The sequence below is a fragment of the Neoarius graeffei genome, chromosome 26 (genome assembly GCF_027579695.1).
Source record: "Neoarius graeffei isolate fNeoGra1 chromosome 26, fNeoGra1.pri, whole genome shotgun sequence".
Lineage (NCBI taxonomy): Eukaryota > Metazoa > Chordata > Actinopteri > Siluriformes > Ariidae > Neoarius > Neoarius graeffei.
This window is the reverse complement of record NC_083594.1, coordinates 44,594,633-44,612,653: the sequence shown is the minus strand read 5'-3', so window position 1 is coordinate 44,612,653 and position 18,021 is coordinate 44,594,633. Positions and strand designations below refer to the sequence as shown.

Sequence of the window (18,021 nt, the reverse complement as noted above, 5' to 3'; positions counted from 1 at the left end):
ACACACAATTACAGGGACCTCACTGTACAAAAGGCATGTTTGAAAACACAGGCTTCGATTCTTTCAGTCTCCAGCACCACTATAATATCAATACATATCAGATTACCATAGATGCATATATAAAAAATAAAAACCAAGAACGCCAAAAAAAAAAAGTCTGTATAGAATACACTTCTCCAAGTGACTGCACTCTTGCCAAGTCAAGGGTGTGTAAGGTGTTCCCCAAAAGAACCTGTGTTTTAACCCTTTGCAGAGATGACTCCAGTCTAAAATCACACTCTTCGCCTCTCCCAGCTACAATGGCAGAAGAACGAGCAAATTAGGGAGGCCAAAAAAAAAAGACGTTAAAGGATGAGCATGAAACAAAGGGGATACATATTTGACAGAGCAACAGCTAGCGAAGAGAAACTGCACGTTAAAGGTGTGTAGTGCCAACAGGCATCACATGAACAGATTAATATCTTTTATTTATAAAAAAAAAAAAAGAAAAGCTTGCAAGTCCGGTTCAGTTCAGTCCTCCAGTGGTGGCTGGTCAGAGGAGGCACTTCATGAAACTACAGGTTTATAGAAGTGGTGGATAAAGACTCATCGTGAGTCAGTGTACAAGGGCTTTTTTTTTTCCTTTTTTAAATACTTATAGAATCTGACTGTTTCAGATAGCATCGAGACCATGACGCGACGTAGTGCAGTTTTTCAGAGCAAACCTCCAAAGAAATCCAATTAACTGACAAAAGTGATCGTGCGAATGTTCTTTGAACCCTGAACCACTTAAGAATGATGCACTGAAATAAAACAAGCAAGCTCAACAAAGGATGCCTAGCAAACATTTGTTGCATTTTTGTTAAGTAAACCGACTGATTTTCTTTTTAAGGTTAGTAATCGAATCTCCTTGACCGGGTCAGTATGTTTTAAATCCTACTCCAAATGATTTATAGCACGTAAGCAGATGTAGGGCCTCCTCTGCCCATGCGCCACCACTGGTTCGTGCTTCGGGTTGTGTAAATACGGAGCACGGCGATGGCTACATTCCCTCCTTTTGAGTTTGTGAGCGACCGAGTCGCGGTGAGGCTGTGAGGACGGAGGAGCTCGGCGGTGGAAACCTTTCTTTCAGCATCTCTCTCCTTCTCCCTCATCTTCCTTCACTGAATGTTGGCCTGTGTGATGGAGATTATTTCTTGGATTTCCCGCACCACCATGATGCGTGTGAGCATCTGCTCCAGCTGCTCGCTTGTGATTGGCTGGGTCGAGTACCATATAGGGCTGTTTGGGGCTACGACAGGCTCTGGCGTCAGGTAATACGTATCATTCCGGCCTTTGGCAGTCTGAGGGCTGAAGAAAAAAAAAAGTACATACATAAATACTTGATGTATTTTTCTTCAGGATAAATATGAAGAAATTACTTTTCTTCAGTTCCACAGCTTTATCCTAGTTTAGGCTCACTAATTTGTTTCAAAGTGAAATAACACCTTTCATTTTTTTCGCGGTCCGGTTTCCATCAAATCCTGCGCTCTGATTGGCTGGCAAGCGGGTCTGCATCTTACGATACGGACCCCGGGCGACTCGCTCGTTCACAAGAAACATCGTAGCAATTTTTGTCAACATTTATTTTCGCATTTCTCAGGAGAACAGCATTAATTTTACATCATGGATAGCGATGACGACAGTGTTGACAGCGAAAGCGAGTTTTACTACCCTGAGGAAGAAGAAATAAAAGAAAACATTTCAGGAGAAAGCTAAAAACCTGTAACTCTTGCTAACGCCGAGCAAAAACATGGCTGAATCCTGAATGACTCCTATTTGTATAAGTAGGGGACTACATAGGCGGCAAAATGTAGTTTTTTTCCTGCCATGGAAGTGCACTTGTATACCGAGGAGGAAGCCATTTGCATTACAGCCGTGAATGAGGATTCAAAATGGTGCCTCGGCTCGTTTTTCCCTTTCGGGCGCTCTCATTTTCTGTTAGAATTTGGTAAAGAAAAAAATGAATATATTATTTACCAGCTTAAGGTCGGTCCGTATGGTGAAATACCGTGACCTCGGCCAATACTTTGGTCACGGTACTTCACCATACAGACGTCCCAGCTGGTAAATAACATTTATTCTATCCACATTCACTGGATATGAGCAATCGCACGCTCCGATTGGCTACTCTACTACTAGGATATCAGCTCATATACTGCGAGTAGAGAAAAACAAAATGGCAGCACACGTTGCTGAACCGACCGAGGACGAAAGGAAAAACTATTCGAAAACAACCCCTCCTAAAATAAATAAATGTATTTGATGGTAAGAATGTCTTTATTTTTCAAGAATTATCGCATTTTTCACAAATTGCTCCTGTCATTTCGCCGGTTTGTTTACATTCTAAGCAGAAAATGATTTTGAACGTTTTATATGGAGTTTATTTATCGAATTTGCAAAAAAAAAAAAGCTCTGTTCCTGAAAATCCAGTGAATATGGATAGAAAAAAACCCCAGTTATTCCACTCACTCAAATCTCGCTGTACATGGCTTATAGCCAACTCGAGGCTACGCGTCTCATCGGCTATCAGCTGACGTACGACTTGATTTCGTGGAATAACTTAAATAGGGGTCAGTGTTAGTAGCAGCCAAACACTTAAAACATGATCAATCCTTCATTGAATAGGTGCCCACCATTTGAAGAGGTAAAAATCGTAGAGCTTGATGGGGCAGCGGAGTGGATTCTCTGGATCCTCTGCTTGCTCCGCGTACATATCATCCGTCACTAAAGCAAGAAGCAGCAAAGAAAAATAATAAATACGTTTCCCTTTTTTTTTGTATCGTGGCATGAAATAAAAGTTGATTCTGGATTGCAAATATAATCCCGCCCGCCACTCGCCTTTCTGACCGACATGGTGAGAGCCGACTCCTTTTAGGTAGCGGATGCTGGTGCTCTTGTCTTTTGGGTTGGTTGGGTTCTTCTTGGTGTGCCGGAGCACTTTAGAGAAGGCCACTTTCATATGCTGCTCCACTGTAGTCAGGTGAAAATACCTGTGAAAGAAACAAGTTAGTTTAACCGAACACGAGACACCATCTAGTACGTTAAATAATATAAAAATTTAGTATACAGTAGACCCCCGCCTATTCGCGGTTCAGTATTCGCAAATTCACATATTCGCGGGATTTTATATAGAACATATCTCCTATACATTCGCGGAAATCTCAGCGATTCGCGGTCATTTGCGGCGAACGTATAGAACGTTTACGCACTGCTACATTCTCAGAGCCGAATGCTCGCTTGCTATTGGCTGAAGTTTGAATGGCGGGCTGCTGCTCATTGGCTGATACGAATGAGCGCATTGTACAGTACAGTCTCGCGGTTCCCGTAGTTCAGACTTGTTCACGTGTTGTGCGTTCTTGGTATTTTTGAATAATTTTTACACCCTACAATGGCTCCTAAACGCTTTGCATCTTCTAAGGCTCCTGCCAAGGAACCTAAGCACCAGAAGAAGGTAATGACGCTGCAGGAGAAGGTAGGACTTCTTGATATGCTAAAGGAAGGGAAGAGTTTTGCGGCAGTGGCTCGTCACTACGGCATCAACGAGAGTACCGTACGTATCTAAAGTGTTTGGGATCATAGCCTAGGGCAGGGGTCTTCAATCTTATCCATGAGGGGCCAGTGTGGCTACAGGCTTTCGTTCCAGCCAAATAGGAGTCACCCTTGATAGTTGGTTGAAGACCAAGATGAACTGATTAAACAAGTGTAATCAGGTGTAGCTCCCACTTGGTTGGAATGAAAGTCTGTAGCCACACTGGCCCTTTGTGGATAAGATTGAACACCCCTGGCCTAGGGTATAGGGAGTGTTTTAGACATCAAAATAAGCATTTGTGAGCAGTTTTATGGGGGGGGGGGGTGTTTACAAGTATTCACGATTTTGGCTTATTCGCGGCCATGTTCGGTCCCTAACCCCCGCGAGTACTGAGGGCTTACTGTACTAATCAAATCTCATGCTCTGAAATGTGTTATTTATCTGCACTTCTCAGAAAGGAACATTTTGCACAAACCACTTGAGCATACTGTACATCACATGAACAAAACAGAACTGTCAAATACTGTACAACCCCTAAATCATCTCTTTCGGAAAGAAAGATATATACTTATGGTTTAGCTTGACAAACGATGTATCAGCAGCACATTTTTTTCCACTCGCCCACTTTACGGCTCTACTTTGCCCCCTAGTGTCCTAACAAAGATGAGCTTCTGGTTTAAATTTAGAACATGGATTCAAATTCATCACCACGGCTCGGATCTTTGACACCGCTGGCGTAGAAGAAAAAAGCGAAGCTGATAAGAAGCCGTGACGAAATACAATTCCTCTTCCAATGACTCACTTGGTGTTGAAGTACATTAGTGTTGTGAGTAAAGTAGATGGAGAATGAGCTCCCAGCTGTTTACACTCCCACAACATCTCCTCGGTCACATGGCTGGGGATAATATAACCTGAAAGGAGAGGCCATGATCCATAATTTACACACAAATGGCAGCATAAAAATGTCTCGCATTGCAATTAAATGCTTCCCCCCTGCAACCAAAACTTTTGGCAGCACAGAGAAAGGAAAAACAGGGCTTTCTTTACCTAGTGGATGGACACTGGGCCTCCATTCCTCCAGGATTTTATGTAGGCACTGGGAGAAGCGGGAGTAGTATGGGTCCGAAAAGATGTCGTCCACCCTGCCGTTCTCGAACATGTACTAAACACAAAATGCAGGTGAAAAGATCACACCTGAGTAAAATGACAGAATAAACATGTTTGTGCAGAAAGAACTAAGGCAGACACACACACAACGTACTTTCTGTACGCATAAGAAGATGTAATACAGCGCGTCGGGTTCAAACGGCTCCCCTTCTAAACCACGAGCCTCCTGGGTCATGAGAGACAGAGCCACGTTAAGCTCGCCCACTGAACTGGAGACCAGGTCCTCTCGGAAACGCAGAGGCTGGCGGCCTGTAGAGAGACCGCAAAAACACCCACGCGCATAAGGAACGTGTTTGAAACTATCCATTTCGAGAAATAGAGGGTGAATGAGGTCGATAGAAAGCCTATTAAAAACTGAAAGCCACTTAACTATATGAAAAAAAAAAAAAAAATCACTCACGGCCAATCGGTGCCAACTTGTTCTGTTCGTTCTTATCGAGCTCTGCGTTTTTGCGCTGCACCCAAAGCCTCCAGGTCTCCAGGCCTTCCTCTGGTTTGAGCACCGTCGGAAGAAGCAGCTCAGGAGGAGCCTCGGCTTGTGGCTCTGCCTCCGCCTGAGAAGGAAGACAGAATCGTTAAATTTTTTTTTTTTTTTAGGTGCAGATGTCGGAGCAGTCAGTAAATGTTTTAAATTAAACATGTAACTCATTTATTTGAAGAGGATTTGTAAATTAAACTTTTTTTTTTCTAAGAGGGAAGGGTGTGTCAATTTGTAAATCGATACACAACACACTGCATTTTATTCCATCAACTCTGCCTTATAGCCAGTATCTCACTGGGCTGCGACAGCTTGCGAACGTCATTCGCGAGAGTTTCAAAAGGGTCTTGAAACATTCGCGGGGCTTCTCGATTTCCTCGCATGAGTTGCAAAGTGTCGCTCCTTCGTCGCTGAAATTTTGAACATGTTCAAAAAATTCGTGCGACAAAATTTCCCTCAAAATAGCTGCAAATGCGTCGCTGGTGTCGCAAACCCTTCTCAAGTCAGTTTCCGTGAAGTGAGATACTGGCTGAAGTGCGAGAACGGAATTCGCATAGCTTAATCGCAATTGTTGTGTCGCAGCCCAGCGAGATACTGGCTTTATTGTTATAGTGTCACCACTGTCAAGGAACTGTGATGACACACAAAAATACAAATGGTTTGACAATAACAACTAAACACGTTTTATATTATGTTGTTGTTTTTAAAGGGGCAAATGGATAAACTCATTTTGCGCTGTGCAATTTCAGCTGTCTTATAGTTAGACCAGCAATTTTAAAAACATTGCTTACGCGATCAATCTGGGCTCGTGCAGAAAATAGGACTGGAGGTAACGGCGTAATTTTTTTCAACGCGGAATCAGAACTCCGTGACGTAAAACCTGGTGTGTAAAGTAGCTTTAAACTACTACACTGACTTTCAGACCAAAGCCTCATAAGTTTTACATACATATGTCAAGCTCTTTGCAAGGGCTATAAAACAAGCCCGTTAAAAATAACTCGCACCTTGCCACACTCCTAACCTGCAGATGGAGCTGTTGCTCCTGAGTTTCCGCCTCCTGGCCATGCTGTTGCTGCTGTGGATCCCAGATGTGTAGCGCCTGGGTGGTGCCTGCGTAGCCTCCTCCGACAGCCTGGACCGCCACAGGAATGTGGATGTTTCCGTTCATGAACTGTGCCGGGAAGAGAGAGTGCACCACCTCTTCCTGCGAGCCCGACACAGGCACCGCCACCGCACCTGCAACCTGGGCCGTACCAACCGTCGCCATCTTGTCTTTATCTTTGTCCTGCACCTGCACCGAGCTGTAGGCCTCCTGTGGGATGGCAATGTGTGCTACACCCTGCTGCTGCTGGTACACTGGGATAGTCCAGGTCTCTCCTGACGCACCTGTGATGGTGCCAGCTGTCGCGGTGCCATACAGGTGTGCACTGTCTACAGTCAGGAGCTCTGGCCTCAGCGACACGTAGCCCTGCTGTTGGCCCTGGGGAATGGCCAGTACGGTGGCTAGCTGCTGGCCCTGTGCTAGCTGGTAAGACACTACAGCAGGTACATCTACCTTGCGCTTCTTAGCTGGCTGCAGGACGCCTGGTGATGCTCCGGCACGACGCTCTGCCTCGCGTTCCGAACCCTGCTGCTGGGTCTGAGGTGGTGGAGACAGAGCCTCCACTGTCTGGATCTGGATTTGCTGACCTCCGGCCACAGCTGCAACCAACTGTGCCTGGATCTGGGAGCCACACACAGCAAACACACTTCATTTCTACTGGTATAGGCTGTATGTAAATAATTGGTATTTACATATTGTACGTCACCCATTCAACGATAGCAATCTGACAATCTTTCTGTGCATTATTGATTCATATACACTAATGGGCCACTTTAATAGGAATCTGCTCTGTGTCATGCTCATCTCATCTCATCATCTCTAGCCGCTTTATCCTGTTCTACAGGGTCACGGGCAAGCTGGAGCCTATCCCAGCTGACTACGGGTGAAAGGCGGGGTACACCCTGGACAAGTCGCCAGGTCATCACAGGGCTGACACATAGACACAGACAACCATTCACACTCACATTCACACCTACGGTCAATTTAGAGTCACCAGTTAACCTAACCTGCATGTCTTTGGACTGTGGGGGAAACCGGAGCACCCGGAGGAAACCCATGCGGACACGGGGAGAACATGCAAACTCCGCACAGAAAGGCCCTCGCCGGCCACGGGGCTCGAACCCGGACCTTCTTGCTGTGAGGCGACAGCACTAACCACTACACCACCGTGCCGCCCCTGCGTCATGCTACAACCCCAAATTTAAAAAAAAAAAAAGTTGGGATGGTACGGAAAATACAAATAAAAAAAAAACACAACCAAAACCCAGTGATTTCTAAATTTATTGGACTTGCATTTCATTGCAGACAGTATGAACCCAAGATATTTCATGTTTTGTCTGGTCAACTTCATTTCATTTGTTTATATTCATCCATTCCTGCATTTCAGCCTACAACACATTCCAAAAAAGTTGGGACGGGGCAATTTAGGATTAACGAGGAGATAAAACAATTAAATTGTAATCAGGATTTGGTACAAAACCAGGATCCAGGAAAGCCCGAGTGTTTGGTCTGCAGTTTGTCAACAAATATATAACAAAATTACTTAAACGTTAAAGAACAAAGTGTTCCTCAAAGAAAGATATGAAAGGATTTGGATATTTTACCCTCTACAGTGCATAACATCATTAAACGATTCAAGGAATCTGGAGGAATTTCGGTGTATAAAGGACAAGAGCGCAAGCCTAAGCTGAACACCCGTGATCTCCAATCCCCGAGACGGCACTGCATCAAGAACCGTCATTCATCTATAGATAGTTTTCACATGACGTCACAGAGTCGGAGATTCCCTGGTGGCGGCCATCTTGTAGGGCAAGCTTACCGTACGGGTCACTGAGCACACGTTGTAACGCACGAGTTACATTTATTTATATATTATTTACATTTATAGTTACATTATTACTATTTAAAGCTAGCAATGGTGCACACCTGTTGTATTCACAGCTGTCGTAATAGGTCAGATGATGACGTCAAGCGGAGCTTTTATGGAATTCCCACTGTACGGGAGCACGAAGGCGAGCAAACAAAGAAACTCAGCATACAAAGGAGAAATCTATGGCTTGCAAGAATCAACCGCAAGGATTTTCAGCCTTCCAAACACAGCAAAGTCTGCTCCGATCATTTTATAAGTGGCAAGTTGTTTAAATAAACAATCGTGTAACAAGCCTACATACCAGTTAATTATATTACAAAGTTTATACTGACATGGTACTGTAATACCACTAATGGATGTAAAATTTGTCTTAAATCAACTCGATATTATACACACATTTATATGCCGTGTTGAGAGCTCTAAAACTCCAATGTGTACATACCTTAGCTGTAATTAGGACATGGCTCTCACTTGTTTTTGGTGGACTTCACGGACCCAGCCACAGACAAAATAATTGTATGACTCCAACGACTTGTATGCTTTGAGGTCGTCAAGTGTGTAGGCACTTTTACTATTCACGAAATAGTTCACAATATCAGGGTACGATATGGATGGCAGCCCTGCATAGTCACTTGAAAATGCTTCTTTGTCCACTTCGTAGGGGTCAATTCCCCCAATCAAGGACAGTTTGGCTGCATACCGTTGTCGTGAGATGTCGTCCAATGTATCCATATACTTCCGTTTGCTTGATTTTGCCGACATTGATCTTTATTTTAGAAAACTGACTATATAACTTAAAGGTCCCATGGCATGAAATTTTCACTTTCTGAGGTTTTTTAACGTTAAAATGAGTTCCTCTGACCTTCTTAAGTCACCCCAGTGGCTAGAAATTTCATAATGTGTAAACCAAACTATGCCCAACATTTGAGAATGGCGCATCAAAACGGCGCGTTGATAAGCTCTTCCCTTTACTACATCAGCAAGGGAGATGAACCCCACGCCCCCCCTCTGGATTCCCACCCACTGTATGGATTGCCCGCCCAGTTGTAGTGAGGAGACCATAAAGGACACAACATGGCATCACCCAAGCGAGCGAAACATGGAAATTGCGCTGTACATGGATGTGACAACACAGAAAAGAGTCTGTTTTTACTGCCGACGGGAGAGCCCCTGAAGACGCAGTGGCTTAATTTTATTTACTTCAATAATACGCCATCGAGTCTACCTAAGACGGTGCATGTTTGTCGGAAGCATTTTCCTGAGGAATGTTTCCACAACTTGGGACAGTACAGGGCAGGTTTTGCACATCAACTGTCACTGAAGCCTGGGTCCGTACCAAGCATCCCTGCCGCATCAGCCACAAACACCGAACAAGTAAGTGTATAACTGTTAAGTTGTTTTGCCGTGTTTTAAAATCGGTGCGTTAGCCTAGCAATGGCTACATTAGCTGTGCAGCTAACCGCTTCCTGCAGTTAGCCAGGTAATCTGCGCTACAAAACTAAAGAGCATGCAGCATGCTCTGTTAAACTGAGTTTAGTCTGGAAATTGACTGTAACTTATGAGCTTATGTTTGACTATTGCTCCGCAATGCATGTCTTCTGTTGGATAAGCGATATGTTGCTGTAGTTGCTGCTTCTATCCTCTTTGGTTATGGAGTGCGTGTTCAAGCCTAGGGTATTATACGTTCGTAAACTACCACTCCGAACACTCATTCTCTGTTCTCTGTGTCACGTTGAGTTTACGAAAGGAGTCCGAGGGAGAACGGGGTTTTGTCTTAGCAGCGTGGCTACAGGCGCCGATAGCAGCGAGTATGTGTGCGCGCAGCTTGGTCAAGCCCCTCCCCCCATGGCCCGCCCCCACCCTCTACCCTTCCCCGCCTCCTGGTTCTCATTAGCAAAACGACGCACTGGGAAAAGCGCTGAAATGGGGCTTTCTCCCAGGAGGCTATATTTACGTGCCGAGGGTTCATTTCGAGAAAGGCTGCGGATATAACATCCGGAAGCCTCCACGAGCCCGTTTAAAGCATCAACAAACCACCATGCCATGGGACCTTTAATAAATTCGTCCGAGATAACGTAGCCGGTAGTGGCGATGGTCCGTTTTGTTTGCCCTGCAAGATGGCGGCTGGAGGGCGTTCCCCAGAATGCCGTGACGTCAGTGAAAACTATCTATAGCCGATATAACCACATGGGCTCGGGATTACTTTGGCAAACCTTTGTCAAGCACTAAAATACAGAGTTACAATGAAAATTTTACTGTATAAAAAGGGAGCCATATGTTAACTGTGTCCAGATGTGCTGTCGACTTCTCTGGACTCTGAGGAATCTGGGATGGACCGTCACACAGTGGAAATGTGTATTGTGGTCAGATGAATCAGTATTCCAGGTCTTTCATAAGAAATGGACCATCCAGACTGTCACCAGCAATAAGTCCAAAAGCCAGGGTCCGTCATGGTATGGGGTTGTTTCAGTGCCCTTGGCAAAGGTAACTTACACTTCTGTGATGGAGCATTAATGCAGAAAAGCACATTGAGATTTTGGAGCAAGACAACATCTTTTCCAGGGAGATTTCAAAAAGACAATGCAAAACCACATTCTGCACACGTTACAAAGACAGGGCTGTGGAAGAAGAGGGTGCCTGTCCCCTCTGCCCTCGATAGAGAATGTGTGGAGAATTTTGAAATGAAAAATATATTATGACAATGACCCCGTACTGTTGCACACCTTAAGACCTGTTTGCAGGAAGAAAGGGAAAAAACACCTAAAACGCTTCATCACTTCATCTCTTCAGTCCATACACATCTTTAAAGTGTTGTGAGAAGGAATGACATCATTCCAAAGTGGTAAATGCTTTACTGTCCCAGCTTTTTTGGAAATGTCTTACGAGAATCAAAACTGAAATAAGTGTGTGTGGGGTGGGGAGTGGAGACGAGATGACACGCAAGAAAATTCATGTGGTAAAACATTTTAAAAAAAAAAGTTGCTGTTGTATTGTTCGGAGTGCAATACAATGATTGTCAATGATTATTTACAAATCTTTTTCAGTTTTTCTGATTTGGGGTCGTATTATCTAAATCAACCAATCATGTGGCAGCAGTGCAATTGCATAAAATCATCCAGATACAGCTAAAACGCTCATGTTTACATGAAACACCAGAAGAGTTAAAAACACATTACCTGTGGGGTTTTTTTTGTTCACCCCCCCAATCTCCAGCTATCTCAGATCCACTTCAAGTTTTGGCATGTTGCATTTTCTGAGATGCTTTTCTGTTCACCACGGTTGTACAGAGTGGTTATTTGAGCCACTGTAGCCTTCCTGTCAGCTTGAACAAGCCTGTCTAATCTCCTGTCCTCTACTCTCTCTTATCTCAGAACCACCATTCGTTGCATTGGTTTTTTTTGCACCATTCTGTGTCAAGTCTATTGTGTGTAAAAATTCCCCACATTCTGATGTTTGATGTAAAGATTAACCGAAGCACTTGACCTTTATCGCCATGATTTTATGCACTGCACTGCATAACGTCTTTCGCCTCGTTGCTAGTCTAAATGTGACTGGAAAAGCCACAACAGAGGATCTTTCAAGTATCTGGCTCTGTTGCTGAAATACTTTTAAGGGTCGAGATCTGGACCGCAGTACTCCAATTGATGATCCCTACAGGAGACTATAGACATTTTGACTGTATCTGAAAAAAGCTTGACAGCCCAAGTCTGTAGGTGACAAAAGTTGCATCGCTTCACGCCAACAAAATATTAACTGGAACCTATTTGCTTGCCAAATTAGAGTCTACTGTAGGATTATGATCTTACTGTGTGTATACGTGGAAGTACCTGTTGCTGTTGTTCCTCAGTTAGCTCACCCTGCTGCACCAGTTGTGTTGTAGTGACCCCTGACAGCTGCTGCTGAGTAGGAGAAGCCACCTGAAGCACCTGACCAACAGTCTGACCCTGCTCACCTTGGATCTGCACCTGCGGAGAAATGAACAGTCGGCCAAAGCTGAAAAGATAGAGGAGTTTTTTGGATTGATGCAGCATCTGAAATCCTCATCGGTCTCAACCAACAAATTCTTCAAGTCATTCCCTTTAACATGCAGTTGCTCTGATGATTTATGCATGTTTGGAGACAATGGCTGGCTATACAATCTGTTTCGAGAAATCGTGTTTGGAAAGTTTATATTACTGAGGAACGAGAAGGCTCTAACCTGGACTTGAATCTGCTGTTCAGACGCCTGCTGCACAGCTGCAGCCAGCTGTGGCGAGATCTGCGTAGACGTCACCTGCACCTGCAAAAATAAGACCATCAACTCGAGAAAACTCAATTTCTACTGTAGAAAAATCACAATTTATGCACTTACGGATTTGTAACCCGCTTCGTTAAAAAAAAAAGTAATTAAAATAGCTTTTAATATCACAAAATGTATTCAAGGTTTGTATACATCATAGAATCACTATTATACCATTATCTTGGTACAGCATAATTACACGCATTTCCAGCAGCTGTTAGGTGATCTCAGGGAGCTTTTTAAAAAAGTGTGCGTTGCTTACTGGGCATGCCAGCTCGAGCAGTGACCCTGCCACCTCTGTGCTATCGGTGTAGATGCAGTTGGCCCCCTGTTGGTACACCATGGTAGTGGTGGTGCCACTGGTCTGCTGGCTGAACTCCTGGAGGATCTCGGGGCCTTTGGTGGCCAGCGACTCCAGGAACTCCTTCATGCGGTGCTGGGGTACGGTGCGAGCCTTCTGCCGCACATACTCGTCGAACGAGATCGCACCGCCTTCAATCGGCTCATTCATGACAGGTCAATCCACCTTGAACTGACTGAAGCCTGAAAGAAGTGAGGAAAAATTTGAAGACATTTGTTAGCACTGACACGAGAGATGCTCGGTATGTTCCGGACAGTTTTCCGAGAACGTGCCAGTTCCTCGACAGAATTAATGGCTAACCATGACATCATAAATATATTCCATAATTGTATAACTATTCTTTTTGGCCAAATTGTGCAGCAGCACTGGCTGATAGTGTCACCTCAACTTGACATGGCAAAGCAAATCCAATATTCATTATATTAAAGGCTTTTCCTCATTTATTTGTCACAGCTGTATTTGTCAAACTTTTAAAGGTAAAGCCAGAGTAGATTATGGTTCTTATATATTTTATTTTTTTTATTTTTTGCATTATGCTCGTAACCTTTCCAGAACATTTGTTTTTAGTTTCATTTATGAAAAGGTCACTACCTGCATCAGTGAGCGAGCGCATTAATTTTTTTTTTTTAAATGCCATATCAGCGCCTGAGGCTATATCATGGCAAGAGCATTTCTAAAAGATATTATAGCTACTTTATAAACAAAAACAAACAAATCAAATTACATAAATAAATAACTAAATGAGCTGCTTTAAAAACACCTGTGTTTTTGTGGTGGCACCTTGTTAAAAACATCACCCAAAGTATTTTGAGAGTAAAAACGCTCCCTGCACCATGAACAGAAAAACATTGCATTTCATTCAAAGTACAAAACCTGCATTCATGTCAGAAATAAAATAAACCTGTCACAATCACACAGTGAAATTATTTTCTTCACATATCCCAGATTGATATGGTGCCTTGTAGAGTGTATAGGGTTAAGGGCCCTGCTCAAGGGCCCAACAATAGCAGCTTGGCAGAGCTGGGACTCGATCCACCGACCTTCAGATCAGTAACCCACAAGGGTGTTGAATCTATAGCATTTTGACCAAAGAGAGTTCCCATACGTTTTCCAAACCATCTTGAGGTTTTACACGTGATTAAGATTAGACTGAATGTCATTTTGCAGAGTACAAAGCTAACGAATTTTTCTTTAATTAAAGACGATTACAGCTATAAATGTCAAAACGTTTATGTTAGTAAAGACTATAAGGAAAGGCTTTGTTTAGTTTAGATTAAAGACGACAGCAGTTGGCTGAATCGCAAACGCCTATTTCTTGGACTTCACAGTGCACTACGTAGTGCGCAGAAGCCATTACATATGCATGTAGTCCACTTAGAGTGAACAAGGGGTTATTTGGGATCGTGCCAACCTTGTACCGTGCTGCACTTTGGACCATTTCGGTCTACCTAAACTAAGACATACTGTGACAATAACTAACGAGCTAAACTGAAAAGTTTAGCTGCTAAATATTTCGTATACACTTAAAAGTCAGTGAAATTTAAACATTTTTACGTCGCGCTAATAAGGTTAACAGCGGCGGATAGATGTGCCCGATTGGGGGAAAAGCTAGCTAATGCTAGCGTACCAAAACAATCTTAGCTTGCAGGCTAGCTAGCTTAGGAATTTGTGAAATTATCCTTATTAGCGTCTACAAACCGTGTCGACACGAATATGAAGAGAAATATACACTCTTAGGTTTATGAGTCTGTGTGAGATAATTTTAAAAAAACAGTAATAATGGTTATTCCAGTGAACGCTAGGCTAGGTTAGCCCGTCTGACTTAGCGAACTAATGCTAACTAGCTCGGCCGCGTATCTTGCCATGCTACCTTAAATAAAACCAAAATCAATTTCCGCCAAAACACGCCGTTCAAAAAATAAAAAGCCACCAAAGCCCGTCTTAATTCATCCTGTAGCCGTATCCCGTGCATGATGTGTAGTTATAACGCACCCTGAGCTATTTTTTTTTCCTCCTCCATTTAAGGTGCAAGCAAACAATACCAATAAATGATGTGTGACGTGTGCTTATTGCATTTTCACACTGCGGATATGCATTTCGAGATTAAAACACACCCTTTAACCGTTGTACTATCGGTTGCATGAAGCTCCTACCGTGTTAGAAAACGTCGAAACGCGGCTCCTCGGCTCGCTCGACTGGAAACGAGATGAGTATTTTGTGTAAGGGGGGAAAAAAAAAATCCCGAAAGCAGCGCGCTGACGGAAGTAGGCCTTGTGTGAGAGCGCGAGACCCCGGACTGTCCTGTGCGCACCCAGCGCCGCTTCAGTGGAGCGCGCGCAGCTCCCTCTGCAGGCCCACGAGCACATTCCCACTCCGTGAACGCGCGCTGGAAGCTGTCGTGAACGCGCACAGCATGTCAGGTTATCTATCCATTGTGCAGTGTGATCATGAGCAATTTATTGGAATTTTTATTCATGATTTAAAATCACGCATAATTATTTTCTCATGCAGTCTCGGTTATATTAAACAGACCACTCAGTGCACATCTGGATGCCATGCATACTATAACATATATTTTAGTTTATTAAACAATACCTTTCTTTCTGATATTAAAAACAACCACATAGATATTTATAACCATCACAGACGTGTCGACTCTATGTTCTCAACTAAATCTGTGGAACCTGATTTAGGAGTGCCTATGCCTTTAAGCGCGGCTTTATTTGTTCCAGTCCGCCTTAAAGTGCTAGGCATGTGTGTGTGAGGGCCTCCCCCTGCAAAACACTGCCTAACTGGGCTCTTAAGGTGGACCGAAAGAGATGCGCAATACAAGTGCACCTTGTTGAACAAGCACGGCATAGGAAAGAGTTAATTCCCACGGTTTGTGCCTTAACCCTAAAGTGACCCCCGTCAGAATTGTTTTTTTTTTTTTTATGAATGGTAAGTCTTGAAAAAAAATTCTTAGGAACCATAGAAATAGATCATCTAATATAACAGGCATCCATGAATGTTTTAATCATTTGAACACATATCAAGCTGTTTAAAACAAAACGTGTTCAGTACCTGTGAACACTAGGCAGCAAGAAGGTCCTGGGTTCGAGCCCAGCCGCTGGCGAGGGCCTTTCTGTGTGGAGTTTGCATGTTCTCGGCGTGTCTGCGTGGGTTTCACCCACAGTCCAAAAACATGCAGGTTAGGTCTGAATGGTTGTTTGTCTCTGTGTGTCGGCCCTGCGATGACCTGGCGACTTGTCCAGGGTGTACCCCACCTCTCGCCCATAGTCCGCTGCGACCCTGTAGAACAGGATAAGTGGCTAATGGACGGACATATCAAGCTCTATAAAACAAAACGTGTTCAGGTAGAACTAGAGAACATTTTCTCATCGCTGATTCACAGTGATCAAAGACTTCCCAGCACAGAGGTGGGAATTTACAGGAACGTACCTGATTATACCACTTTGATGTGAACATTGGGCGGCACAGTGGTGTAGTGGTTAGCACTGTTGCCTCATAGAAAGAAGGTCCTGGGTTCAAGCCTAGCCGCTGGCGAGGGCCTTTCTGCGTGGAGTTTGCATGTTCTCGCTGTGTCTGCGTGGGTTTCACCCACAGTCCAAAAACATGCAGGTTAGGTCTGAATGGTCGTTTGTCTCTGTGTGTCGGCCCTGCGATGACCTGGCGACTTGTCCAGGGTGTACCCCACCTCTCGCCCATAGTCCGCTGCGACCCTGTAGAACAGGATAAGTGGCTAATGGACGGACATATCAAGCTCTATAAGACAAAACGTGTTCAGGTAGAACTAGAGAACATTTTCTCATCGCTGATTCACAGTGATCAAAGACTTCCCAGAACAGAGGTGGGAATTTAGAGGAACGTACCTGATTATACCACTTTGATGTGAACATTGGGCGGCACGGTGGTGTAGTGGTTAGCACTGTTGCCTCACAGCAAGAAGGTCCTGGGTTCGAGCCCAGCTGCTGGCGAGGGCCTTTCTGTGTGGAGTTTGCATGTTCTCGGCGTGTCTGCGTGGGTTTCACCCACAGTCCAAAAACATGCAGGTTAGGTCTGAATGGTTGTTTGTCTCTGTGTGTCGGCCCTGCGATGACCTGGCGACTTGTCCAGGGTGTACCCCACCTCTCGCCCATAGTCCGCTGCGACCCTGTAGAACAGGATAAGTGACTAATGGACGGACATATCAAGCTCTATAGAACAAAACGTGTTCAGGTAGAACTAGAGAACATTTTCTCATCGCTGATTCACAGTGATCAAAGACTTCCCAGCACAGAGGTGGGAATTTACAGGAACGTACCTGATTATACCACTTTGATGTGAACATTGGGCGGCACGGTGGTGGAGTGGTTAGCACTGTTGCCTCACAGCAAGAAGGTCCTGGGTTCGAGCCCAGCCGCTGGCGAGGGCCTTTCTGTGTGGAGTTTGCATGTTCTCGGCGTGTCTGCGTGGGTTTCCCCCACAGTCCAAAAACATGCAGGTTAGGTCTGAATGGTTGTTTGTCTCTGTGTGTCAGCCCTGCGATGACCTGGCGACTTGTCCAGGGTGTACCCCACCTCTCGCCCATAGTCCGCTGTGACCCTGTAGAACAGGATAAGTGGCTAACGGACGGACATATCAAGCTCTATAAGACAAAACGTGTTCAGGTAGAACTAGAGAACATTTTCTCATCACTGATTCATAGTGATCAAAGACTTCCCAGCACAGAGGTGGGAATTTACAGGAACGTACCTGATTATACCACTTTGATGTGAACATTGGGCGGCACGGTGGTGGAGTGGTTAGCACTGTTGCCTCACAGCAAGAAGGTCCTGGGTTCGAGCCCAGCGGCTGGCAAGGGCCTTTCTGTGTGGAGTTTGCATGTTCTCGGCGTGTCTGCGTGGGTTTCCACCGGGTGCTCTGTCCGGTTTCCCCCACAGTCCAAAAACATGCAGGTTAGGTCTGAATGGTTGTTTGTCTCTGTGTGTCGGCCCTGCGTTGACCTGGTGACTTGTCCAGGGTGTACCCCACCTCTCGCCCATAGTCCGCTGCGACCCTGTAGAACAGGATAAGTGGCTAATGGACGGACATATCAAGCTCTGTAAAACAAAACGTGTTCAGGTAGAACTAGAGAACATTTTCTCATCGCTGATTCACAGTGATCAAAGACTTCCCAGCACAGAGGTGGGAATTTACAGGAATGTACCTGATTATACCACTTTGATGTGAACA

General features: G+C 44.5%; 1 protein-coding gene across 2 annotated transcripts; it reads right to left on the bottom strand.

The window, feature by feature from the left end:
* Positions 1-8: 8 nt before the first annotated feature.
* LOC132874358 (transcriptional regulator QRICH1-like) lies at positions 9-15,152 on the bottom strand. Of its 2 annotated transcripts, none has more exons than XM_060910480.1 (12): positions 14,961-15,152; positions 12,709-12,989; positions 12,366-12,446; positions 11,995-12,132; positions 6,217-6,918; positions 5,118-5,271; positions 4,812-4,966; positions 4,598-4,712; positions 4,353-4,461; positions 2,860-3,011; positions 2,655-2,745; positions 9-1,329 (listed from the first exon to the last, which is right to left on the bottom strand). In XM_060910480.1, exons 2-12 carry the CDS (start codon positions 12,955-12,957, stop codon positions 1,140-1,142), a joined length of 2,136 nt encoding a protein of 711 aa, XP_060766463.1. In that variant the 5' UTR covers positions 12,958-12,989; positions 14,961-15,152; the 3' UTR covers positions 9-1,139. The 2 variants fall into 2 exon arrangements, with proteins under 2 accessions (XP_060766463.1, XP_060766464.1); XM_060910481.1 differs by lacking the exon at positions 14,961-15,152 and adding an exon at positions 14,800-14,835.
* Between the last annotated feature and the right edge of the window lie 2,869 nt (positions 15,153-18,021).